The sequence below is a fragment of the Neomonachus schauinslandi genome, chromosome 4 (assembly GCF_002201575.2).
Source record: "Neomonachus schauinslandi chromosome 4, ASM220157v2, whole genome shotgun sequence".
Classification (NCBI taxonomy): Eukaryota; Metazoa; Chordata; class Mammalia; order Carnivora; family Phocidae; genus Neomonachus; species Neomonachus schauinslandi.
This window is the reverse complement of record NC_058406.1, coordinates 179,020,064-179,046,987: the sequence shown is the minus strand read 5'-3', so window position 1 is coordinate 179,046,987 and position 26,924 is coordinate 179,020,064. Positions and strand designations below refer to the sequence as shown.

General features: G+C 49.6%; 1 protein-coding gene across 1 annotated transcript in view; it reads right to left on the bottom strand.

Moving 5' to 3' along the window:
* The window catches only part of TG (thyroglobulin), a 239,796-nt gene that overhangs the window by 103,717 nt on the left and 109,155 nt on the right, over window positions 1-26,924 (bottom strand). The window contains exons 36-40 of the mRNA XM_021688468.1: window positions 13,081-13,215; window positions 11,290-11,454; window positions 7,067-7,286; window positions 5,199-5,292; window positions 2,604-2,763 (exon numbers count right to left, since the gene is read on the bottom strand). Coding sequence (XP_021544143.1) covers window positions 2,604-2,763; window positions 5,199-5,292; window positions 7,067-7,286; window positions 11,290-11,454; window positions 13,081-13,215 — 774 coding nt within the window. The remainder of the gene's footprint in view (window positions 1-2,603; window positions 2,764-5,198; window positions 5,293-7,066; window positions 7,287-11,289; window positions 11,455-13,080; window positions 13,216-26,924) is intronic.

Genomic DNA, 26,924 nt, shown 5'->3' with positions numbered 1-26,924 from the left:
GGCAGCGTCCAAGTATTTAAAGTGGAAAAGGCGAAAGACGAACGGGGGCGGTACAGAGACGCCTTAGGGCAGTGAAACGATTTTACTGTGTGACCCATGATGGTGGACATGTGTCAGACATTTATCGAAACCATAGAGAGTATGACACAAAGAGTGAGCCCTAGTGTAAACTGTGGACTTGAGTCGATACTAACCTATCCGTGTTGCCTCATTGATTCTAACAGAGGTGCCCCACCAATGCACGGTGTTGACAGTGGGGGAAACTGAGGCGGGGGAGCATCTATGGGAACTCTTTGTACTTTCTGCTCGGTTGTTCTGTAAACTTAAAACCACTCTATGTGGTAAAATCTATTAACTGTTTTTTAAGTGGTAAAGGGGATGGTGTGCTTGCGTCACAAATTTATTGGGGGGTTCCCAGACTCACACACCCGTTCCCTTCACCTTCCTGAGCATCCCCCGGGGCTGTGGGCCCCCGAGGCCCCTGCATAGCAGCTGCTTCACCGCAGAGACTTGCGGGGGACGCGCTGTGGCTGTCTGTGGTCAGGAAGGCTATGTTCGCACCCTAGGGCTTCTGTGTCTCAGTTTCTCTACGGATGCATGGCTCCCCTCTCCTGGTGGAGCTGCAGGGAGGCTCAATTAAGGCAGGCAAAGGCCCAGGAATGCGGGGGAGGCTAGGAAGTCTAGTAAATAAAGCAAAGAAGAACCGTCTGTGGCTCAATGGACGTAAAAGACCCATCCTGCTGTGTACACAGAAGAACAGGGAATCCAAAGGGCATTTCTAAACCTCCGAGGGAGTGAGCCACAGGATATTTCTCCTTGCTGTTTGACCAATAGGATTCAACGCCCCGAGGGCACTCCTAACTGTGGGGCATGGAGCTCCTTGACCCCCGGGCCTCGCTGAGTCATCTGCCAAATGGCCACTCGGTGCTGGCCTCACAGAGCTGCGTGGGAATGAGATGAGGCGATCCAGGAGAAATGTCTGGTAGAGGCGGGCACCCCCGAGTGTAACTTTCCTCCCCTCTCGCTAACAGTTTTGCTTTAAGCACAATGAACAGGCAGCATTCCAGGTCGGGAATGGGAAGGGCTGGGTGTTCTGGAAATTTCCTTCGCCTCCACCAGCAGCAGGAATGAGTTTGCCTTCCCAGAAGCACAAAAATTCTCAGTAAGATTACACGCCATGAAACCATCAGGCATGGGTAACATATGGAAATTCGCTCTCCTCTGTCTGGAAAGGCTCAGAGCCAAGGAGTCGGCCATGTCTGTGGAAAGCTCCACTTGACCACGTTCAACAGGACAAGGTCTGAATTTCACCCGCCTCTTCAGAGATGGGAGCTACGGACTTATCAAATCATCAGTCGTGTGTTTGAAAAGAGGAAAGAAAACCCAGGCAGAGTTTTTAGTGCTCTGACAGCTGACCCTGCTCCCTCTGAAGGAAAAATCTGAAATCTGTTGATCATCCACATTTCCCTCATTGGCATCTGGTCATATTTTGCCTTAATTTGGTGCCCACTTTGTGGTTGTTGTGCAGGCCTAGAATCTTCTTCATGGTACTCAAGGGCTCATGCCACGGGGTGCACCCAGCCCTCCAGAGTTTCTGCCCATGCTGGATGCCTACCCACTCATCCACATTCTAGGTAACTCCATCATTCTCACCATGCTACGTTCCACCTGCCCATCCTGACTTAGCAAGAAAGGCATTTGGGTCTTAAATGAGATCCTTAGAGAGCAGAGATGAAGTTCAGTGCCTCCCTGGAGGGCCCACTGTATTTTCTAAAGCCCTTTCACATGTACAACCTCACTAGAGCCTCACGTAACTGCGGATGTTGGGTAAAATTATTCCCATTTTACAGATGAGAATACTGAGACTCAGAAATGAAGAGTTTTAGCCAGGGTCACACGGACAATGAATGACAGAGCTGGCCCTTGGTTCTTCAGATTCCCAGACCTGTGTGTCTACCCCTGGACACGGCTGTTTGACAAGTGCCCCACCATTGGGGGAGCTGGACATGGAGGAAAAGATGCACGTGGAGGACGATGGGGCTGTCCTCCATGGGTGCTGGTGGGGAAGGTGGAGGATGGAACCAGGGTGACAAACAGTTCTGTGACTGGATAGGGGACAGGCCAGTGTTCACAAGCAAGGCCAGCATTAAAGAGGAAACAGGAAACATCACTGATGCAGCCCTTATGTGGAGTCAAATGGCATCCCTGTGGGCCCAGGACTATAATCCATTCCTATCGTTCTCTAGAGCAAGTCAACCCCTGTGGTGAATCCTGGCTCTGCTCTTTCCTAACTATTGATGTTAGCAGTGTCTAACCTTCTGGGGCCTCAAAATACACACACACACACATGATACAACACATAATGTACTTAGAATAGCTTCAGCACCTAGTAAGATCAACCAATGGCAACTATTACTCTCATGTATGGGCGTCAGGATTGCTGGAGGGTCTCATAGGTGTGTGGGACATTCCCGAGTGCTCAGCTGGGCTGGAGGAGAGCTGGGGGGCCATGAAGGGATGGGGCTTTGGGAAGAAGGGGTTGAACACACAGAGTGGCCCTCAGCTCAGGGGATCAGCAATCTCCAGCCATGCCAGCGACTTACCAGAACTCAGAAAGCCGAAGACACCCACTCGGTAGCCAGCAGTGACCACAATGAGGTTGCCAATAGCAGCCAGGAAGGAGCCGTCAATGGCCAGCTGTCCGTCAGTCCCCCTCCCCTCCATGGTGTTGTGGAAGAACACCAGCACAGACGCGTTGGGGGCCTGTGGGGAGTGGAGAAATATGAGGCTATAGGTTGGCCCATTCTCACCCACCAGAGCTTGCTGAGGACACCTTTCCCAAGAAGGTGCCAGATTCTGAGCCTACCCATGACTCTTCCTGTCAACTCCATCACGTAGCACGCTTAGTCCCATGTCACAGGCTGAACTGTGTCCCCCTAAAATTCAGGGGTTGAATCCCTAACTCTATGACCTCAGAATGTTACCATATTTGAGAGGGTCCTATAAGGAAGTGATTAAGCTAGTGGGCCCTAATCCCATATGACTGGTATCCTCAGAAGAAGGGGAGATTTGGATGGAGACACACACAGAGGGATACCATGTGGACACAGAGGGAGGAGAAGATGACCATCCGTGGGCCACAGAGAGTAGCCTCCGAAGGAACCAACCCCACTGATACCTGGATCTTAGACATCTGGCCTTCAGAATGTTGAAAAAATGCCTTTCTGTTGTTTACGCCTCCTGGTCAGTGGTGCTCTATCAGAGTAGCCCTAGCATGCTAATAAGCCTGGTGTCACAGATAAGGAAGCTGGGGGTCATGAAAAGTGGATGCTTTGCTCACATTGCAAAGTGAGCAGGGGGCAAAAAGGGCAGCCCACTGCAGACCTGCAGCCCATCGCTTGGAGCTAAGCAGTCTTCTAACACCCCAGCTCTGCCCCATAGGGAGATGGCTCTAATGACTGAAAGCACTTCCATTTTGCAGGTGTGAACACAGGCTCAGGGTGGTGAAGTGACTTTTTAAAACATGTACAGAGAGGAAGGGGCCGACCCAGAATTCCAACCTCAGCCCCCTCCCAGCACGCTCTACTGGGCTCTTCTGTCCGTGACACTGCATCTTTCAGGTGAGTGACGAGTAGCTCTATATTACCAGGATGGGTTTCAGGCAGCATGGCCAAACCGAAAGGACTCACCAAGGAGGATGCAAACAGTCTTACAGAATAAACTAGGGGCCAGAACTGGGGTGTTGGGGACTACATAGCTCCAAGCGATGGGCTCCAGGTCTGCAGTCACTTCCAGGTGGAATGACCCTCATTCCTTTACGTGTGGTCTCTGTCCCACTCACGGTCATTTCCAATGTCCCCCATTGGTCACCTATCGACTCATTAGTCTCCATGCAGTGTTTTATTTAATTCCTGCACGAACTTTATGAGCCAGGATGCTATTTCTCTCCCACTTTCGGAACCAGTAACTGAAGCACATAGAACATGGTTACCTTCTCTAGACCAGTGAGGCAGTGGTCAGTGGCAGACTCGTTGGGAGCCAGATCTTAATCCAGCATCACAAGGAAGGGGTGACCAGCGCTGGGCAGAGGGGACCCATTGTCTCCCTCACTCTGGTCTCCCTGCTCATAGTAACACAATCTATGAGAGCTTTCACATCTGGGGGGCCTCGTGACAAAGCTCAGTCAGACCAGTCTGCTGAGGTCACACATCTAAAGTGCAGTGGACTCTCGCTGCTAGTAGACCAGGGACCAGGAAGCTGTGGCATGGTCTGGGGTACCATGGCATCTATCAACACCAGGTTGGCATCCCCAGAAACTCACATTTCCTAAAACTCATCAGTGGCTTTTTATTTTGTGCCCTCTGATCCTTCCCCACAAACAGGAAACTCAAACATGGAGTATCAGACTCATGGCTGCTACTTAGGCAGATCTGGGCTCCAAAACAGGGCATAATCCTATCTGGGTCACAGCCCCAAACCTCACCCTACAGAACTGCCCCAAACAAGAGTCCACGTGGAAACACCCCCAGGGGTCGCTCCTCGGGTCTTCCAAGGACAGCAGCTGGTTGGTTTTCTCCTTGGCAGATGAGCCACAGTCAGGTTCTGTCCTCTCCTCCCTGTGGTTCTCTCACCCTCTCAGAGACCCTACATCGCTGACCCCCCTCCCCCACTGCCTGGCTCACACCTCCCTTCCCGCCACGCCGCTCAGGCAGCACCCCCTGACTGCCACCTAACACCTCCCGTCACTGTGTCCCTTCCTCTGTATTTCTCCTCAGAGTCTCATCAACACCACCGTTGTTCAATACTCACTTGCGTATCTGTTTCTGCCCTGCCCACTAAAATGTAAATCCTGAGGGCAACAACTCTGTTTTAGTCACCTCTCTGTCCCACCCAGAGCGGTGTCCCCCAACACAGGCCCTTTAGGAACTGAACTGGGACAACCGTGCCGCATTTGCCATGGGGGTGGCCTGAGGATGTGGGCAGGAACAGGTGAGGCCGGGTGGGCACCAGGAGGGCCCTCTGCTTCCTCTTGGCCACACAGGCTTTCAGGAAGCCAAGTACCGCCAAGGACAGTGCTGGGGGCGCAGAACCTGAGCAGGCCACGGAGGGGAGGGGTGGATGATTCTGGCAGCTGTGGGGACAGAGGGTGTCTAATGGGGCAGTTTTCAGGGCAGACAATCAAGGGCTTCAGAACTCACCACGTTCTGAGGCACAAACATGTTAAGATACAAGCAGTCTTCGCTGACTCCGGGAGACACGGGCGCCGTGGTGCCTGGCTGCCAGCAGCTGGCCCTGGGGATGCGGACAGCATGACTTCCAGGTAGACAAGCAGCAATACACGCCTCATCTTCCCTCCTTGCCCACCACCATCGGCCAGAACCCACCGCCCCGTCCGAAGCCCCAATGGCTACCAGCTCTGCAGCAATTAGGCAGCTTCGGGACATGGGAAAAGGGAGTGACAAGCACAGGGAGGAAACGGCAGGATGCCCACCACTCTCTCTGCCGTGGGTTGCGGAGGAACACCTCAAGGGACAAGCTGCCAACTCGCAGAAAGGATGCCCAAGATAGAGATGGGGGACGTGGGTGTTGCTCGCGACCTTGGCCCTTCCTTGCTGCAAGTGTGCAGACCTGTGGCCGGATGTGGAGCCTGAGCTGCTTTCTGCATCAGGACAGGGTCCAAGCCTGCCAGGCTGAGCACCCCCGGGGCACGAGAGCGGAGACCTTGTCTGGGATACGCCCAACGGCAGCCTGATGGGACCCGCCCCACAGGTGATTTCACGCATCCCCCAACGTCCTTTGTGCTGGACTCTGAGAAGGCCAGCCTCCCCTGTCATGTGGCTCCACGCTGACATGGGGAAGCACTCAGATTAGTGCACGTTTATTCCTTTTGTGTCTCCATGGTGGAGACTTACCACCGTGGCTGTCCACACCTTGCCGCCATGGCCCAAGTTCAAGCCCTCAATGTCCTTGTCTGGAGCATTCAAGAGTTCCCAGCCCTTCACTCTTTCTGGCCCTGGCCTGGGGACCTCCCCACCAGCCAGGCATGGGTGACAAGGGACAGCACAGGTGTAGCGGCCTCAGGACAGGGCTACAGGGGTCTGTGGGAAGGTGGGGAGCGGAGACAGGAGAATGGTGCTCTTTTCATGGGTGCTCTGAACACACGCTGGTGAGAAAAACAACAACATCTCCAACGTGTCAACTGGTTAAAGTGCTGTATGTATGGGAGGGGACAGGTGAGACTGAACATGGTTGATGACGGAGGAAGAGAGGATTGAATTTTTTTTCCCTTTTTTAAAACTCTTTTTCATATTGTTCCTACTGGGGAAAAAGTCCTTTTAAAATAACGTCTTTCATGGGCGCCTGGGTGGCTCAAGTCGTTAAGCATCTGCCTTCGGCTCAGGTCATGATCTCAGGGTCCTGGGATGAGCCCAGAATCGGGCTCCCTGCTCAGTGGGGAGCCTGCTTCTCCCTCTCCCTCTGCCCCTCCCCCTGCTCTCTCTCTCAAATAAATAAAATCTTTTTAAAATAAATAAATAAAATGTTTTTCAGGAGCTCATGTGCTTCTCCCTCCCTGGAGTGGATTTCTCAGCCCCCCTGAACTCAGTGCAGCCAGGAGGCTGCTTTCCAGCTACCGCCAAACTGGCGCAGGTCACCGATGCACCCCAGCCCCCTGCAGCCCTGGCCCATGGAAATCTCCCATGAAGACCCTTCCAAAGCCTCTCTTTCCTGGATGCAAAGTCAAGGAATGTTCATGCTGAGGAAGGCAGAGCCTCCATAGCCTGGGTCCCTGAATCACTGCAGGGAGCAGAACACGCCGGCCCCTCCATCACCACATGCACTTTGCAGGAGCAAGATAATGATATTTGGAGGGTTTATCTGTAAGAGCACTTAATGCCCCCTTGATTACTGCCCACCCCCATTCACCCACCCCCACTTGACACTGCCCAACCCCATTCACCTCTCCAACTGGAATGCACTGCTCTGCTACCAAGTCTCACTCAGATGGATTTGAATGGGAGAGGCATTCCCTGGGCATTCACCAAGAGGTGTTCCACTAGATCCTCACCGTGGCTTGGTGGCGTCCCAGGACCCTGTCCAGTTCAAGGGCTCGGGTGCCTGGAAGCGGCTCTCTGCCAGGGGCGGGGCGGCATACGGAACTCCCAGGAACTGATCCACTTGCTTCCACGAAGTGCCCACCTGGATGGCCTGGGACCTGCCCAGCAGCCGGCCGTGGGGGGCAATGGTCACAGAAGGTGCTGGTGTCCCAAAGCTGAGCAGAGGGATGTCTGTGGGGAAGGGGGTGTGAGGGGAAGAGACAACGGTGGGTGCTCTATTCAAACAAAACACTGTTTTTCACACTTTAAAAATGCCAGTAGTTCATTCAGACCCCAGTAGTCTGAGCCTAGCCAGGTTACTTTTCAATGTGAAAAAATAATAGTAATAATAATAGCAAATACAGCTGATGTTTACCAGGCACTGAATGTCTGCAGAGCATGACACCGAACCCTTCTCTATGATTCTTCCCACCCAGAGGCTACACAGAGCCTAACTCAGCCCTGCAACCCCTTACTCAGCACAAGGGGGCCAGGCGTGAGCTGTCATTTAGAAGTACTTGGATTTTTAAAACAACAGAGGGACACAGAAAGTACAATTCTCAGCCAATCCCCCCGGAGGGGTCTGGAGTCAGGCCCCACCGTCAAACACATCGGTGACTTCTGGGGTGCAAGGTATAAATCACTCATACTAACAGGGATGGATAAAGAATATGATTTCTTTAGTCCCTTGAGGCCAGATGGTGCCACCAAATAAGTTTGCCACAAACCCACGAAAAATTTTTTTTCTAACTTTTAGAACTCTGGGATTTCAGAGTTGCAGAGGAGAAACTGTGGGGCCTTACTTGCATTTCGGTGGTAAGAAAACAGAGGGAGGGTCCAAGGGTGGGTAGCTGCCAAGACTTGAAGGTGTAGGATTCAAAGGGTTTCTGGACCCCGACGGCGACCACAGCCCGTTCACATGGGTCAAGGGCCAGCTCGGGGCCCCTCTCCAGGCCACTGCCCCTGCCCCCTGCCTGCAACACCCCCTCTCCCCCTCCTTCATGGCCCCAGATTCCATCTGGCCTGTCAGGTCCAAGCCTGCGCCACCTACCAGCCTGCCCTTGCTGCTTGGCCTCCAAAGCCTAAAGCCCCCACCTTGTTATGCTAATCACCGCACTCCCATCAGCCTCTCTCCCGCAGCTTCTTATCTCCTCAACCACATTTTCTCCCATTCAGTGATTGAGTCAATCAACTTTTGTTGGGACCCTGGCTCCATGCCCAATACCCCTTTCAGGGACTTGGAACCGGCCTGTGTCTGATTCCCCCGCAGGGCTCAGGGCCTGGCACAAAGGAAGCACTGAATGCTGGTGAAGAGATGTTCTCTCTCTCAAGCTCCCTCTCTCTCTCTTTGCCTGTGTGTGTGAGAGAGAGAGAGGGAGAGAGGGGGAAATCGCTTTTCATTTCCCGCAGGCGTGTTTGGTTTGCTCGGCTCCGCGGTTGGCTGTGAGCTTCGCTGCTAGCCTGCAGCTCCGTCTACAGCCTCCTCTATCTGCGAGGACAAATGAGGAGCACAGGAGAGGAGACAGACAGGCAGAAGTCTGCCCATTCCTCAAGCTGGGTACAATGCAGTGGCTCAGCTGAAGGTGATTTCGTCCCCAGGGGACATTTGATAACATCCGGAGACCGTTTCGGTTGTCACCAGGGTCTGTGAGGGATGCTGGTTACTGACATCCAGTGAGTAGAGGCCAGGGATGCTGCTAAACACCCTGCAATAAATAGGACAGCCCCCACAGCAAAGAACCATCCTGCCCCGGCTGTCAACAGTGTGAGGCTTGAGAACCCCTGGGATGGTGTGCGTTCATGACTCCCGGGCCACCGAGGAGCATCGTGGGGAGGAACCGATGCATGGTTCTGGAAGCAGACCTGTGTTTTAGGTTATATGCACCAGCTACTTTGGGGAAACTTCCTAATTCTTCTGATGCTCAATTTCCCCCTGAGAAAGAGGAATGATAGCAGCCCCTACAACACAAGGATGTTGGGGATAAGTACATGGTGCCTGTGGTGCTCCGAGCCCAGTGCCTGCAAGGGGCTGGGGCTCTACACATGAGTAAATGAATGAATTGGAGGGAAGGAGGGAGGGAGGAAGGAAGAAGAAAGAGAAATAAGAACGAAAGAAAGAAAGAAAGAAAGAGAAAGAGAAAGAAGGAAGGAAGGAAGGAAGAGAGAAACAAAGGAAGGAAGGAAGCAAGCAAGCAAGCAGGAGGGAAGGAGGGAGGGAGGGAAGGAGGGAGGAAAGGAGAGTTGGAAATAGTGATAAAACTCTCTCTTGCAAAAACCCTGCAGTGCTAGTCTGAACCCAGCGTGGAAAGAAAGGGTTGCACGTTCTAATCTGGTCTCAGCCCACAGCTCCTCCTCACAAGCTTTCCTGCTTCAGTGGTAAATCACAGGACCTCAGGCAAATATTCAGGATTGCGGGTGCTAATATAGCAGAACCTTCAGACTCTGTCTCCCTGCTGGCCTTTTCCTCCGCAGGAAAACAGCCACATTTTGTGAACGTGGCACCCTCTGAAGGAGGGAGCAAAGACACAAAATACAAAAGCTAAAGAATTTCGAGAGAATGCAAGCCAGCTTTCCCACAGACAGTGGAACTCAGCCCTCCCTCCAGAGGCTGCCCAATGAATCCCAGACTGAATGAGATCCAACATGGGGAAAACGTTAGATGTGCAGTTCTCTCTTTTGAACTATTTTCCAGAAAATAGTGGATTCTTTCTAGAATAGCCCCATATTGAGGCCACAGGACTCCTTAGGTGAAAAAAATTATCCAGAGCCGTGTGTGTGCTCAAGGTACAGACAGTGTCTGGGTACATACACACGGCCATGCGTCTTCAGCTGGAGGTGAGCCTTTCACATTGAACTTGAGTTACACAGAATTAATGAACAGTCTAATTTGTTTTATAGGACCTAAACCCCAAAGCGAGGCATCCCTCCTCAAAAGGATAACCATGCAGATTAGCTAGACTATGGGTGAAATATACTATTGAAATCTAACTTGACTAAGGACTATGAATGTCTAGGTAAAGACAAGACTTGAGATTGTAGGCCCGAGACCACAGCCTACAGGAATCAAAGCACTCCCAGGCCTGGGGAGCATGCTCATGGTCTGAAGCCTGAGGTGGAGAAAGGGGCAGAAGAGGAGGATACCACTGGATCAAGACATGCCTGCAGACCACCAGCACTCTAAGGCAGGGTGGGACCAAATCTGGCTGCTGCCTGGTTTTCTAAAGAAAGTCAACCACACCCATTTTTTTGTATTTTCTGTGGCTGCTTTCTTGCTAAAGTGGCCGAGTTGAGTCGTTAGATGCATAGAGCCTAAAATATTTATCTGGCCCTTTACAGAGAAAGTTAGCCAACCTCTGCTCTAGAAGATAAGATGGCAGAAATAGGCAACGTTTTAAAAAGTCATTAATTTCATGCCGTGAGCATGTCTAATGGGGGAAGGGCTTCCCCCCCCCCTCCAGCTCCCATGTCTCCCATTATACAGGTCTTACCTATTTCACTTAGTGATGGACTTCTGTGATTTCTTAGATTGCTATGTTTTCTCCCCTTGCTGGCTTCCTCCCTGAATCCCAGCACCTAACACAACATCTGACACATAACAATACCTTACTGAATGCTTTCAAATGAAACTGAGCCACGAGAGCTCTCCTCTCCACAGTAACCGTGATATGGTTGCTAGATGATGTGGTTTTGTGCAAGCAGATTGTATCTAGAGATTGGAGACCTGGCTCCAAGCTCCTATTCTATCATCACTAGCTGGGAGAAATCAGAGAAGTAACTTCTCTGGGCCAGAGTCTCTTGATCTCTAAGATGGGGATAAAACCCTTATCTTCCCACCTCACAGGATTTGTGTGAGGACCATTTGAGATAAGGCATGTGACAGAACTTGCTAAACTATAAAATGTCAACAAAAAATGGCCTATTTAGTTATTTTACTAAGAAACTCAAAGACAAAATGGCTTCCATAACTCAAATAAATGAATAAAGGCGGTGCAGAGAAGCTCTAGCTTAGAAGTAGGATCTTCACCTTCCTTTAGTCCCTCCCAAATGAATGCCACCTAGCCCAAGGTAACTTTGGCCAATTTTTCCTAAAGAACCTCAAAAGCCATTGCCCACAAGTCACCACACACTCAAACAGTCCCTCCCAGCTATACCCAGGCTCTCCAAAAGAACCGCTAAAGCACAGGCTGGGACTCACTCAGCTTCCGGTAGATGTGGGTGGCCTCCTCACGGAGCAGAAGTCGGCAGTTCTGGGCCTGCAGGCTGTGTGTGCAGATCTGGGCATCAGCATAGAATACACACCTCACAGCACCAGGTCGGGTCTGCAGAGTGGTGACGAGGCAGGCCTGGTGACGGGAGCATTCTACAGAATAAGAGGAGAGTGAGGCTTGGGCTTCAGAGATGGCATCGCAGCCATGCATCCATCCCATCATGAATCCTTGAATCCATGCATCACCTATTCATCCGTCAGTCCACCCATTCATCCAGTCATGCATCTATGAATCCATGCACCTATCAATCTATCCATCTAATCATGTATCAGTGCATCCATCCATCCATCCAATTATGCATTCTTCCATCTATATACCCAGGCATCCATGGAGAAGGATGTCTCCATCCATCTATTTATCCATTCACCCATCCATCTATCCATCCATCCATCCATTTATCCATCCATGCATCAATCTATACAACCATGCATCCATCTATCCATCCATGCATTCATCTATCCACACATGCACCCATCCATCTATGCAATCACTTACTTATTCACTGGAGCACCTACAATACATCCCTGGCACTGTGGCAGGGGCTGGAACTAGAATTGGGGTTGGGGGGAAACTACCTCTCCCATCAATCTATTTTCCACACAAAAATCGGATTTTTGATAGTTTATTTAATTCACAAATGTGCTCTTGACATTCCCTTGTTTGAAGCAACTCCATGGCTCCCCATTGGCCTTAGGATTAAGTCATACCAGACAAGGCTCTCCATGCTCCAGCCCTTGCCTTCTTCTTCAGCCTCATCTCCCTTTCCAGCTCCCCCATCATACCCACTATTTTCCACCAGGGATTATGTACTTTCCCATGTGTACCAGGTCCTGCATTAGATAATTTAAATTATTCATGGCATTCAGGATTTTCAGTCCTAAGAACAGCTGTGAAGATGGTGTTGACTCAGTCACTTGGGCAAGCTGTGAACTGTGTAAAGACCTTATTCATAGCCCAGTCTGTGCTATGGCAGCACCCAGAGTTGTGCAGTGCACAACCTGTACATCCATACATGCCTCTTCTGTAAGATGTGCATATTGTTATCCAACCTTGTAGGTGAGGAGATTCATGGAATCAAAGAATTGGAGGAATATGAATGTTATCCAATCTCAGGCTCTTGCAGAGGTTAAAATCTTTGTAGACCATCTCTATCAAGTTGTTATCTAACTTTTGTTTAAATACCAGTGACCGGAAACCCTCTGAAAGAAGTATGCATCTGTGGACAGATTTGTCTATTAGAGACTTCTTTATATTGCATTGAAAAATGTCTCTTGAAATTTGAGTTTTACCCATAGGTCTTAGCTTTGCCCCAAGAACCTGGCCAGGACAACTATATTTCTTCCTTGCCACGACGGCCCACCTGTAATCTGAGGACAGCTCTTACCACTTCTGCTTATCTCCTCTGTCTCAGACTAGCCCTCTAGATCCTCCCTCTCATTGTCTTCTGACCCTGGCTCAATGTTGCTCACTTTCTGGCCGGCTTCTCCCCTTGGAGACCTTGACTATGGGCTGCCCCTGCAGGGGGATGAGGAGACGGCACAGGAGGGCCCACCCAGGGTCTTGTCCCCAGGTTCATCCCTTCCTTCCCTGGCACTCCAGATCATCTTGGGGTCTCCCATGTGTTTCTGAGATCAGGAGCTTGAACAGCACTCTGTGAGGCCCCATCCCAATCAACCACCCTCCCTGGGGGTGGAGGAGCGATGGGAAACTCCCCTTACCAAACAAACAGAAGTCTCTGGCATCAGAGAAGTCTCTGGTGGCAGCAGTGCTGATGTGGGCAACATCGAAGTTCCTGAAGGACGGGTCAACAACTACTACAGAGGGGGCCAGGGACTGCCATGATCCCAGAGCGACTAGGAGAGAGAGCAGGGGACATCAGTCACACACAGCTTTCACCTGTTTTGATGATGAAGATAATGGGGTGTCACCTCGTGCCCCGAAAAAGCAGCCCCAGGCCATCCTCCTTGTGGCCTCCATTCTCATGAGACCCCATTCCTTGATTTATACTCCCATTCTACAGTGATTTATTCAGAGTTTTTTATGAGCCAAGTTCTGTGCTCAAGCCTACGGATACAAAGGTTCAAAAAAAAAAAAAAAGAAAAAAAGCATGGCTGTTTCTACCAAGCAGCTCACGGTAGAATGGGAGAGAAGTAAACAAGGTAAGGCGAGCATCATAATACAGGTGTTACAATGCAATCATCAGAATGAAGCTAAGTGACAGCGATAATTGCAGATGTATCCGTGTTGTCCTGTGGTGCTGTATGTAGGGCTTCCCAGATACCACGTCACCAAATCCTCCCCCAGCCCTCTGATGGAGAAAAGATCATTGTCCTCCACAGCGGATGCTGTGGTGTGCTGTCTAGGCCGCCTTTCAGGTCCCAGCCTCTCATTTCCCCAGTGTTGGGAAGTTGCTGTTTGGAGGCTCCCAGCCTAGTCCCCTCCAGGAACTGCCTATGGTCGAGGCGAGCTGCTTCCCCTCCCAGGGTCAGCCTGTGGCCAAACACTAGTCCATATGGGTATGCAAAGGCCCAGCCACCTGCCTCAAGATGGGACAACCCTGCAGAGCCAGCCCAGCTTCAGAGCTCACCATGGGATCCACAGGGCCAGGGGGTTTGGTTGGCGTGCAAGTTCTACTTCTCCCCCTGCTCATTCCCGCCCCCCTCACTTCCTTACAGGGGCCGCTCCTATGAGCCCTGAGCCTGAAACTTCCTGCATGCAAATCTCCATCACTGAGTTTGTTTCCTGGAAAACAGCAGCTAAGAAGACGAACGAAATGAAGCTTGCCCCAGAGTGTGCCACTCTTCGGGGGCAGAGCAGGAGTGAAACTGGGTCTTTGCATGCACAGAGCCTGTGCCCTCCTGGCTCCATGGGGCTGCCTCCCACCATCTGCACACCTGTTCCACAGACAGGGAGGGATGTGCAGGTGCAGCTGTCAGACAGATGGCTTGGCGCAGGTACAGAGTCCTGCCAGAGCACCGGTGTCCCTGTGAGGACAGAGGGGACCCTGAACAGGGACCTTGAGCTTCCCCTCTGAGGGAGGACTGCGGGTCTGGGTGGATGGGTGCATTCTTCTGGCCACAAAGAGCATGGAAGGCAGCAAAATGCTGCCTCCTGACATAGAATCTCCTGATTCTAGCACTCTCGAGATCTGTTCAGTGAGAGCGTCATTTAGAGTTCTTGGAGATAAATCTAGGTACTTATTTACTTTTTCTTTCTGTTTTTGATTTTTTTCAGAAGACCACAGGAGTGTATCCTTATAATAAATATTCGTGAGCATTTCCTTCGTGTCTGGCAGAACAGCATGGCAAACGTAGATGTAGATGCGGCACTTTGCAGTTGACGAAGTGCTCCACTTATCAGCTAAGCGCTTTAAGGTTGTTACTCCACTGTCTCAGGGTCCTCCTCTGCAAACCGTCCTGAGAGCTGATCCCCACAAGGGAGCTCCGAGCTCCAGATGAGTGGTAGGGTAGGAGCCATACGTAAGTCCTCCCTCACAAAGGAGGGGTCAGAAGCTGGGAGAGGTTCCATGGCTTTCCAAGAACACAGAGCTGACTATGACCAAGCCGGAGACAGAACCAGCCCTCTTGGCAACAAGCCAGCGCTCCGTCCATCCCTTCCGAGCTTCCTAAATACCTGAGCACCCTTTCTGGAAAATTCTCCCCAGGTAGGAAAGGGTCTTTGTCTTGGACAGTGCCATGCTCTTAGCTATATGGGGAAGGCTGTCATTTTTATCTCAAACCTGCCTTTGACGCCCAGAGCACTAAAATTAGAATGGTAAATAAAGTAGCAAACAAACTAGCACCGCACCTTTTTCTTCTTCATTTAAAAAAAGAAGAAGAAGAAGAAGAAGAAAGAAGAAGGAGAAGGAGAAGAAGAAGAAGGAGAAGAAGGAGAAGGAGAAGGAGAAGGAGAAGAAAGAAAGGTGCCTGGCTGGCTTAGTCGGTTAAGCGTCTGCCTTCAGCTCAGGTCATGATCCTGGGGTCCTGGGATGGAGCCCCACGTTGGGCTCCTTGCAGCTCCCCCTGCTTATGCACTCTCTCACTCTCTCTGTCAAATGAATAAATAAAATCTTTTTAAAATAAAAAATATTTAAAAAAGAAAGAAACAAGAAAGAAAAAAAGGGTTTATCCAAAGAAGGTGCCAAATAATGTTGCCAGATTTCTGATGGACTCAGCCAGAGAAGGAGAACCCCCATACTTGTCCTGGAACTGTGGGGCCATCCTCAGAATCTGGAGCCACGTCTTTCTGACCTCGGGTTCTGGCTTCCCCACAACAGACGCTGGGCTTTCATTATCTTAAGCAACCTCCACGTGTTACTATTTTCATGGTCAGTTCAAGTGGCATTTCTGCAGCATGACGAAACTGAGCTGCATATTTTTAGATAGTGGGGACACTGCAATTTCACAGAAGACATACAATGGGGTTTTAGGATCTAAGTTGCCAATTATGGTCTTAAAATGGAAGCCTTGGCCACACTCCGTGCTTAGCTTGATGTCTGGGGGAAAGCGCTATAATTGAAGGGTGCACTTCGTCTCCAAAGTGAGAGTCGGCTCGTCTGTCGCCATCCCAGGGCCTGGAGCCAAGTCTCTGCCACACCCTTTCCCTGTCCCCTTCCCCCAGCTGGCAGGGACCCTGGGACGAGCCATGGCTGGTGTGCAGAATCCAACATCTGGGATTCATGCATCTCATGCAAATTCTGAGAACAAGTTCTTTGTGAATGTAAAACCCTGGTAAAGCATGAAAGCTAGGCATCTCGGTAGCATTTCATGGGAGTTTACGATTTGCCAAGAGACGGGCAACACCATTGCATTTAACATTCACAGGATCCAGGAACACCCCGGAAGGGCTTAGCTGCTATGAGGCTGGGCCTGGGCTTGAGCCCAGCTCCTCCGGGTTCAGAAACCAGGCTTTACTACAAGGCCAGCTCTCCTCTCCTGATGAGCACTGTGGTAGCAGCTTTCAGGCCTGCCCAGTGGGTGCCCTTTGTGCCATATTCTTTAGTGTTCATTTGGTTTCTTTTGTTTAAAATATACTTTATAGATTGCAATGCCAGCATCATTTACTTAAAAAAAAATCATCTCCCCTTGAATTTGAAATGGTATGTTCATCATATATTAAGTACTTATATATAAATGAATTTTGTCAACCTTGTGTTTTTCTTTTTTCTTTTTTTTTTTTTAAGATTTTATTTATTTATTTGACTGAGAGAGAGAGAGAGCTCAAGCAGGGGGAAGGGCACAGGGAGAGGGAGACGCAGGCTCCCCGCTGAGCGATGGCTCCACCCCAGGACCCCGGGGATCATGACCTGAGCCAAAGGCAGATGCTTAACCGCCTGAGCCCCCGAGCTGCCCCAACCTTGTGTTTTTCATTCATTTCTTTGTAAATTCTAGCTCAACCCTAACACTGCTTAAACTAGTCACTGTGTAATACATTTTACCAGCAAATGGTAAAAGTCTTCCCGTGTTATTTCTTTTTATAAAATATTCCTTGGCTATTTTTGGGTATTTATTCTACCAGATGAAATTCAAAGCCATTTTATCAAGTTTCATAAAAGCTCCTTTGGGATATTAATTGGAATGTCCTTAAAGTTAAAAACTAACTTGAGAAAAAGATTTTAGATTTTATTATGTTTCATGTTTGCTGTCATGAAGAACAGAATGGAATTTTTTTCCCCATTATATTTTTAAAAGAGTTATTGTTGGCATAGAGGAAAGCTATGTATTTGCGTGCGTTTATTTTCTAACAGGATCCTGAACCGACTCAATGTAACTCGCAGACATGGTCAAAAGACGGGCTCCTCTCTGTGAAATGGGGCCCGATCTAGATTGTGGATGTCAGTGACCTGCCTTGGGGGAGGTGTGGCCAGGCAGACCTCTGTAGTAACCAATTTAGTTCTGTATTTGCCCATTTACTCAACAACTCTTTCTATATTCCAGGTACTGTATCTGCAAGCAAAAAAAGGTGGAAGCCTGGAAAAAAAAGCTAACTAGCTAAAAAGTTTGGAATCCTTCCTACTTCCCATGAGTAATTCTCAACCTTTGGTGAATATTAGAGTCACTCAAAGAATTTGGTATAAATTCCAGAGCTCAGGCACGGTCCCCACGTCAACAAGCCGAGGCCTCTGTGCTCCTTATTCCCTTTCTAGGTGACTCTGACACACAACCAAGTAGAGAACAATTGCCTGACACAGTCTCTAAAATATTCCTTTTGGTTTCTTTTGATTTGGCCATAAGTGATGGAGAAATAGCTTCTGCATTCAAAATTCACTTAGCCTGATGCTGTGTGTCCTTGGGTAAGTTCCTTAACTACTCTGAGAAACGCGATTCTTTAAAAAATCACATCTTTGTGTTAAACATTGCCCTTGCTCTGCATGTCTAATAAACACAATGCCTCCCAGTGAATGACACGTGAGCCCGGACATGGTATAAATGAGCTCATCAGGCCCTTTACTTTGAGACCCTTTGAGTCAGGCCTCAGGAAACTAGTCCTTTCCTCCAGAGCAGGAAAAAAGGGGAGCATGAGGGGGAAGTGATCAGAGGAGAAGGGGATGGTTGGCTCCTCTAAAATGACTGTCCAGTCTGGTAAGAACAGATGCCTCCCGGGATACCCAGGACTTTGCTGCCCTGCAGTGCCAAGTGCATGCTCTTGAACTGTGCTAGACTCTGCAGCCCCCAGGAGCCACTGCTGGGCAGGGGAGAATGCAGGGGGTCATAGGCCTGCCCCTGAAATTGCCAGAAACCAGAGGATGAGTGAACACATCAAGCAGCTCTAAGGAATGGTTGGCTCTGAGTGTAGGTCATGAATGAGACCTACATGGTAGAGCAGCCTGCTTCCCTGAGTTTATCCCAGCTCCCCATCCCCCAGCCCGGTGACTCCTTCTCTCCGAGCCTCCGATTTTTCAACAGCCAAATGGGACAATCATGCTATCCTCCTCCTGGTGTGGTAGTGATCGGGACTGGCGGGCACGGGGGTGGGAAGCTTAGTGAATGGAGCCACTCACAGGGCCTCTGGGTCAAGCTGGGGCTTCTCGCTGCATTTTGGTCACTGTCTTCTCAGAACTACGGAGGGCTGAGCCTCATCCAAGTACCAGGGGGGGGTCCCCAAGTGGTATAGGAGCCAGTGATGTCCTGACTTCTGCCAGATCCCTGCTTCCCTTTGCCCCACCCCAGCCTGGCTCCAGGACACCTTGCTGCCTGCCCATATGCCCCTCATCCTCTGCCCTCTGGCCCCCTGACTCCTCGGTCTGGTCATAGGCACAGTGGAACTGGGCAGTGGGCCTGTCTGACTAGTCGCTGGGCCTCAGTTTCCATAGCAAACATGCTGCTGAATATAGCAACAAGGTTTCAAGAGCTCAACACAACACAAAACAAAACCCTCTCGGCCCCTGAACCTACCGTTGACCCCCACACCATGTTCTGTCTTGTCAGGATATGCCCCCCCAACTGTGTCCCACCCAGAAATCCTACGGTCCTACGGCCTCACCTTGTCCCGTCCCTTCTGCCGACTCGGCCCCTCTTAGAACCGTCCCTTTCCCTTCCAGATTGTGGCTTCCCCAATTCAACTCCACCTACTGACACTCCAGTAACTGAGACCCAGACAGGCCTCCCTCTGGCCAGTCTCGCCCCTCACAGGCCACCGTCACACTGGGGCCGGGTCCCCTTCTAATCTGATTGCAGCACTCACTGCCGGCCATCCTCGGGTAAACAACAAACCGGTTGGGGGGGTGGGCAGGGCATGTCCACGGAGGTATCCAGCTACATCGCACCCCCCCTTTTATAGGGTGGGCCTGGTGCTCCCCACTCTCACACAGACACCTAACATATCAGATAGGGACACGGAGCCACAGGGAAGAAAGATCACAGCGGCATTCCCCAAGGTCACAGGGCATTCCTCACAGTCAAGGGGGAGTGGGGTCAGGGGCTGTGCTGACCCCTCTGCCTCACAAGAGCCTGGGACCTCCTCAGTGAAGTAGTGACAGACAAATCAACCCTCCTTCCCAGGGACAAATGCTCTCTCTCTGACCCTCTGACCCACACCCTGCATTGTGGTCGGGAAGAGTCTGGGCAACTCTTCTGTACTATACAGACGACCTACGTCTGAGATGGCTCACCACCAGGTCCTAAGGCCCGGGAGGAGAACATGCCCCCCGGAGGTGAGTGACCCCGCCAGTCCCTCAGCACAGGGGACATGGGTGGCCCCGAAGGGAAAGTCATGCAGCCTCTGTCCTCCACGATGGTACGGACTGGCCACAAGTGCCACCCTCCAGTGGGCAGACGTTACACGCTTGGAAATTCAAGCTGATCTGATTCCGTCTTACAGTACTTTACTGGGACGAGCAACATTATCCCTTTACAGAAGAGAAAAGTGAGTCCCAGAGAAGGCCAAAGGCGTGCCCAAGGCCACACAGCTCAGAGACAGCAAGTCAGCATTTGACCCCAGGTCGGCCGTACGGCCTCATATTCCACCGCGCACCGCAGAGCTGCTGATGGCGGGTGACGGCAGAGTGGAGGGCAGGCGGAGGGCCAGAGAAGCAGGTGGGAGGGTGGCGGCAGGGTGGGCCCCTCGTGACTCTGGGGCAGCATGGGCTGCGACCTTGGCATGGACCGGCCTCCGGGAATATCGAGGTACTAGGGCTCCCTTCCAGAAAGCACTGTATTCCCCTTTAACGTAGACTAAGTAAAACCAAAATCACTAGACTATTTTCAAATACATGGAAAAATCATGTTTCATCCTTTTTCTTCTTTCCTCCTTCCTCCCCTTCCTTCCTCCCTCCCTCCCTCCCTCCCTCCCTTCTTTCCTTCCTTCTTTCCTTCCTTCCTTTCTTCCTTCCTGTCTTCCTGTCTTCCTTTCCAGATACCAATTAAAGGAGGAAATGTTGGTTTTGATTTCAAGGCTCAGAGATATTTCAACCATTAAAAATAGCTTTAACCCCAGCCTGATCCCTAGCTGGAGACACACATGCGTGCACGCACACACACACACACATACACACAGGACTGCAGATCTAGGCCACTGCAGAAGGGACAGGTCTGCTGCTGCCTGGCTGGGCATCTGGACAAAGTTCCCGCTCTGGCCCTCCTCCTTCTCCCTTCAAAACTGGGGAAGTGCTTCCTGGTGTTTCTAAAGCACATCAAAGTGCAGAAACGTCAAACCAATAGCCCATGCCTCTCCAACATTCAAATAATCACGGACCCATTTTTTTTAAATGAAAAGATCTTATCATTTTCTTAAGAATCACCAAGAATAGAGCTAATAATGAGTGCAAGCTCTAAAACATCCCAAAGCCCACAGGATTCTTCCTCTTCCTCTCGCAGTCAGAACCAAACAGACTTCCTTTCAGCCCCTCGGCACTTATTGAAGTGCTGGGCAGGGAATACGGAGAGAGCACAGGGAACACCGGAGGTGGTCTCCATATGCCCAGGTTGGCTGGCTGGGGCAAAACATCCATGCTGGAAGCCTCTTGAACACCTGCTCCAAGAGTATTTCAGGCATCAGCAAGCCACCTCGATGGTGAATGTAAGAAGCCTATAACATACTCCCTGATCCTGTTTCCACAGCTTCGTTGTCACAAGTACCCACCGGTGGGAAGACCCCTGCGTGCTGTCGTTATGGGACGGGACTAACAGCCAGACATCCTGATTTCTCATCAGACACTGTCTTTTAAATGAAAACCCCGTCATACTGGGCTGGTCTGCTTTGTTAGTACCCACAAAAACAAACAAACAAACAAACAAAAATGCAGATGTTCTTTTGATCACAGAGAGAGGGAGAGAGAAAGAGAGATCCTTGTTATCTTATGATCACTTGAAAGATAAAAATGGGACCAGAGCTGCCTGTTGGTCCAGGACTTCTTCAGAGAGAAATGCCTTACACTTACAGCAAACCCTACCAGGCCTCTTTTGGCATTTATAACACTAAAAAAATACCTAGAGACATATTTACTTCTGTTCAGCCTTCAAATACCCATTTTTTTTTAGCTCTCCAGCCAGCACGCCTTATCTTTCCCTTTGCATCTGCAGAGCTTAGTAGACAGATGACAGTCTTGTGGGTTCAAATGTGTCCCCTCAAGATTCATACTTTGAAGTCCTAAGCCCCAGAAGTTCAGAATGTGACCTTTTTTGGAGATAGGGTCTTTGCAGAGGTAATCAAGTTAAAGTGAGATCATTAGAATGGTCCCTAATCCAAAATGACTGGTGTCCTTAGAAAAAGGGGAGGGGCACCTGGGTGGCTTAGTCGGTTAAGCATCTGTCTTTGGCTCAGGTCATGATTCCAGGGTCCTGGGATCGAGCCCCATTTTGGGCTCTCTGCTCGGCGGGAAGCCTGCTTCTCCCTCTCCCACTCCCCCTGCTTATGTTCCCCCTCTCTCTGTCTCTCTCTGTCAAATAAATAAAGTCTTCAAAAAAATAAAGAAAGAAAGAAAAAGGGGGGAGTTTGGACACAGAGTGGCACATACAAGGAAGATGGTGTGAAGACACAGAGAGAAGAGAAGATAGCCGTCTACAAGCCAAGGAGATGGTTATGGAACAGAGGCTGCCCCTGTGGCCCCCCGAAGGAACCACCTGCCAACACCTTGATCTTGGACTTCCCAGTTGGTGGCATTTTGCTATGGCCACCCTAACAGACATACAGTGAGTGAATAGTCAGTAAAAACATCCTTTCCCTGATGTGCCTCACTCTTGTGCTCTGCCATGGAAATGCCAATCCTGATGATAATTCTTACCATGTAAAACCATACATATTCCAATGGCTAATAAGAATATTAAGTATTTCCTCTTTACTAGACACGCTGCAATGTGCTACTGTGTTGTTCTATTTCGTCCACGAACAGCCATGTTCACAGGTGTGAACCAGAGAGGTGTCGCTGCATGCTTTAAAGGGGGGTCATTCTGGGGGCGCCTGGGTGGCTCAGTTGGTTAAGTGTCTGCCTTCTGCTCAGGTTATGATCTCAGGGTCCTGGGATCGAGTTCCGCATCTGGCTCCCTGCTCCGTGGGGAGCCTGCTTCTCCCTCTCCCACTCCCCCTGCTTGTGCTCTCTCCTTTCTCTCTCTCTCTCTCTCTCTCTGACAAATAAATAAATAAAAAGTCTTAAAAAAAAGAGGGGTCATTCTGGAGGCACCCTGCCTGGCTGACTCTTGCTTCTGCCTACTGCCAAATCTGACTTTGGGTAAATTACACTCTAAGTGTTTTGTTTTTAAGATTTTATTTATTTGAGAGAGTGAGCAAGAGAGAGAGAGAGAGAGAAGAGAGAGCATGAGATGGGAGAGGAGCAGAGGGAGAGGGAGAAGCAGAATCCCTGCCGAGTAGGGAGCCGGACACAAGGCTCGATCCTGGGACTCTGGAATCATGACCTGAGCCAAAGGCAGACGCTTAACGACTAAGCCAATGAGGCACCCGTACACTCTAAGTTTTAGAAGTTATCTTGTCTTAATCTATGTACTGGAACAGTCGTGACACCTGTCAAGGGTCGCAGTCGGCTACTGATGTCTCTAGCCTTCTGGGGGGGTTGGGCGCAGAGTGCAGGCAGCTAGGGCTGGTCCTCTCACCTCGTTATCTGAATGCAGAGGTCATCATCCTTGATATGTGTCATGGCACGAAGTCAGTGGGCTCTGGACACAGGGTGGGGGCTGAATGGATCAATCTCTGCAAAATGTTGGGTGCACAATAGATGCTCAATAAGATGTATTAAAGATTTGACTCCCTGTGTCGCAGCCTCCAAAGCCAGAGCCATGTTGCTCTGTGCCATGTTGCTCTATGCATGAAGCCCTCTATGCTGTTGCTTCTGAAACAGGGCACTTCCAACCAAATCATGAACGTCAGGAGTCCTGATAGGACTGTTGCCATCCCCTCACCTCCCTGGTCAAGACTGTCACACAGTGGGCCATAGCTTCTGGAAAGTGGCCCGGGAGGCCCAGAAAAGACACACTGAAGTAATTCAGGGACTTGGGATGAAGCACAGAGAAGACAACAAATCTTCAGGCCAGGCCAGGGGCCAGCAAGATTTTTCGGTTAGAGGCCAGATAATAAATATTTTAGGCTTCGCTGTCCACAGTTGTTCTCTGTTTTTTGTTTTTTTTTAAGATTTTATTTATTTATTTGAGAGAGAGAGAGTAAGTGAGAGAGCACAAGCAGGGGGAGAGGGAGAAGCAGGCTCCCCGCTGAGCAGGGAGCCCAACACGGGGCTCAATCCCGGGACGCTGGAATCATGACCCGAGCCGAAGTCAGATGCTTAACCAACTGAGCCACCCAGGCTCATGACCTAAAATGGATGGTTGCCACCAAATGTGCCCCCTTCTTTTTTAGCTGTCAATTTCATTCTCTCTTTTTCTTCAGAGCCAACATTCTTGGGAAAAGTTTGTAGTTTCCACTTTCTCAAATCACTACTCTATAGTTTTGGTTTTTTTTCTCTCTCCTCATCCCAGTACATTTGCAAAGTGCCTTCCATGACTAACCCAATGAATGTCTACAATCCAATCCCATCTTCCTTGAAATTGCCAGTCACGTCTCCCTCCCCTGGTCTCCATGACACCCCGCATCACCAGCACCCCAATACCTTCCTACTGCTCCTCTGGCTTCTCTTCTGCTCTTCCCTTCACTGCTGCTATTCCTCAGGGGTCTGCCCTTGACCTTTACTCTTTATATCCAACACACTCTCCACGGTGATCTCACTCTCCCCATGACTTAAAATACTGACACACTGATGATTATCACATTATCTCCAGGCCAGGAGCTTCGTCCAAGCCCCATGCTGAGACAGTCCATGTTTACTGGACCCTTCTAAGCAGATACCCCGAGGCATCACAAACTCAGCATATTGAAAGCTGAAGGCTTACTCTTACTTCCATCCTTACCCAACATCTTTAACTGGTTCCCTTCTTACATTTTCTGTCTTGGAACTTAGCACCACTACCCGTGAGACTGCCGAACCTGAAACGTTAAACGTTGCCCGTGACTGGTGTGCAAGTAGACCGAATGTCCATCTAGAAAGGACATTATAGAAGGAAGTTAAAATAAATGTTCTTTTAAGTCTAAATTTCAGATTCTACCATTGTAAGTGGGTACTCTCTCTGGGGTAACACATCCCATCTGAATTTCTAGCAAAAACATGGCCTCCAAACTTCCTCCCAATCTGTCTGCTGCCTCCCTTACCTACCTCCTCAGCCACATCTCTCATCTAGTACTCCCTACCACCCTAAACTCATGTCTCGTGGTCTAGCAAATCACTCTGTGTTGTAGGACTTTGTTCACTACTCCTTTCATTCAACATGCACTTACAAAATGAAGTCAGTGTTGGGCGCCTGGGTGGTCCAGATGGTTAAGCGTCTGCCTTTGGCTCAGGTCATGATCCCAGGGTCCTGGGATCAAGTCCCGCATCGGGCTCCCTGCTGAGCAGGGAGCCTGCTTGTCCCTCTGCCTCTCTCTCTCTCTCTCTGTGTCTCTTATGAATAAATAAATAAAATCTTTAAAAAAGATGAAGTCAGTGTATTCATATGATGAACTCATATCATCCTTAAAGACACAATCAGATGTCACTTCCTATGCAAACCCTTCTAAAGCTCCTACCTCCACTGCCACCAACCTGTCCCACTAATATGTCTACACTTCAACAAACACACGACATTGCAATTTCCTTGTTTTCAATCTCTCTGTTAAATTATGAGCTCCTGGGGATCAAAAACTCTGCCTCAGTTTCCATTGCTTCTCCAAGACCTCTCTTAATAGTATATAAAAGTAGTAATATAGTTGTTGGTGGCATTTATTAATGGTTCCATGTGCTAAACAGGAATAATAATATCACAATTTTGCATGGACTGCCCAATTCATAAATGTGTATTTAATGATTTAATTAATGAAGTTCCTTAATTAACAAAGAAGAAATGGGATACCGATTCTTTTTTTATCTCTGTAAAGATTAATACTATAATTACTCACATACCACAAGACCTCAATAAATAATTATTGAACGAGTAGATAAATGGATCAATTAATCACCTAAGAAACAATTAATGGTCCACTAATTTAATAATATCTCACTTGTAGGTGGTGCATTCCAGTTTATGGAACATTTCATTCAAATCTAAGATTTAATCACTATGTGCATTAGTTGTATTAATATTACTATTTTTTGAGGGACTGAACTGGAGCTCAGAGGTGGTGAATGACATGGTCATGGTCACAGCTCATGGCTGGCAAACCAAAGACTTGACCAAGACTGCCCCCTCCCAGTCCCCACTTCCCCACAGCTACCCCTTTCTCCTCATGGCTCAACTTCAAACATAAAGTGGTTCCCTTTAGTGGCATGCACTTCACAGGCAGAGATTTCCAGAAATATCTAAAATGGTCCAACATCTGTTGAGGTTATGAACTGCGGGTTGGTGAGTAATCATCTTTTATACCAACTTCAAAGACACTGCTGGAGAAAATTTCTAACTAAGAAAAACACATACACATGAAACCAGACTTGGAGCAATACTCCCTCTATGTCCTCCTAACAAATGACTAAGTTCATCACCAGAAAAATTCCTACTGAAAATTCAAAGGCTCACGTTATATTTGATTTCTCTCTAAGAAGTTTGACTCATATCAAGTGGACCCCTTCAAATCCTCCCCACATACAAAGGCAACCTGGAAGATGGGACGATAATGGAGTTTTCTGAGAGCATGTGAAATCCTCTTTCTTGAGGTCATTATGTGTGATCCTGGGTCCTGGGTCAAACTGCAGAAATTCGGGGGCACAAATGCATCTGGAGAACCAACACGAGCTGAGCAAAGTCATTCCAATAATGCAGAGATCTCTCTCGGGACGCTGAACAAGAGCATCAGGCAGAGGCTGGTCTGACCTCTGACTGGACTGTGGGCACCTCGGCCCAGGTCACGCAGTTGCTCTGGACCCAGGAAGTCAGACCCCTGAGACTGCACTCAGACCCTCTTACTCCCATGACAGTAAGGTCAGCTGTGGCTGTCACCTTGTCAGTTACATACTGTGTGTGTCAGGCACTGTGTTTTGTGCTTCCCTCCGTGACTTCATCCAAATCTCACAGTCACTTGTGGATGCAGGGATATTAAGAAATCTGCCTTCAGGACACTCAGGCTCAGAGCAGTGATGTGACTTGCCCTGGGTCATACAGACTAAGAACAGAACTAGAATTGAAACCCAGATTCACCAAAAGCCAAGGTCTCTCTGCTTCACTGCTTCTACTTCTACAAATATCTGCCAAAAACTTGCTTGCTTGTGCGTAAGTTATCACAAAAACAGAAAAACAAAAACCACACCTTAAAGCATAACTGAGCCAATAATTAGAATCTCAAAAAATAGAAAACTCAAAGGGAAACTTAGAGGACATTTAAGCCAACTCCTCACACAGCAAGGGCATCTCCAACATGCTTGAATACTCCAGTGGCAGAGAGCTCATCACCTCTGTCTCCATCACAGCAAGACCACCGATGCCTTCTCCTTCCGTCCTCTGACCCCGTCCCCTACTCATCCCCCACTGGCCCCCCATGATGCCAGAGGACTCATCCATACTGAGGCCTCCTCTCAGTTGCTCCTGGCTCCTGAGCTGGG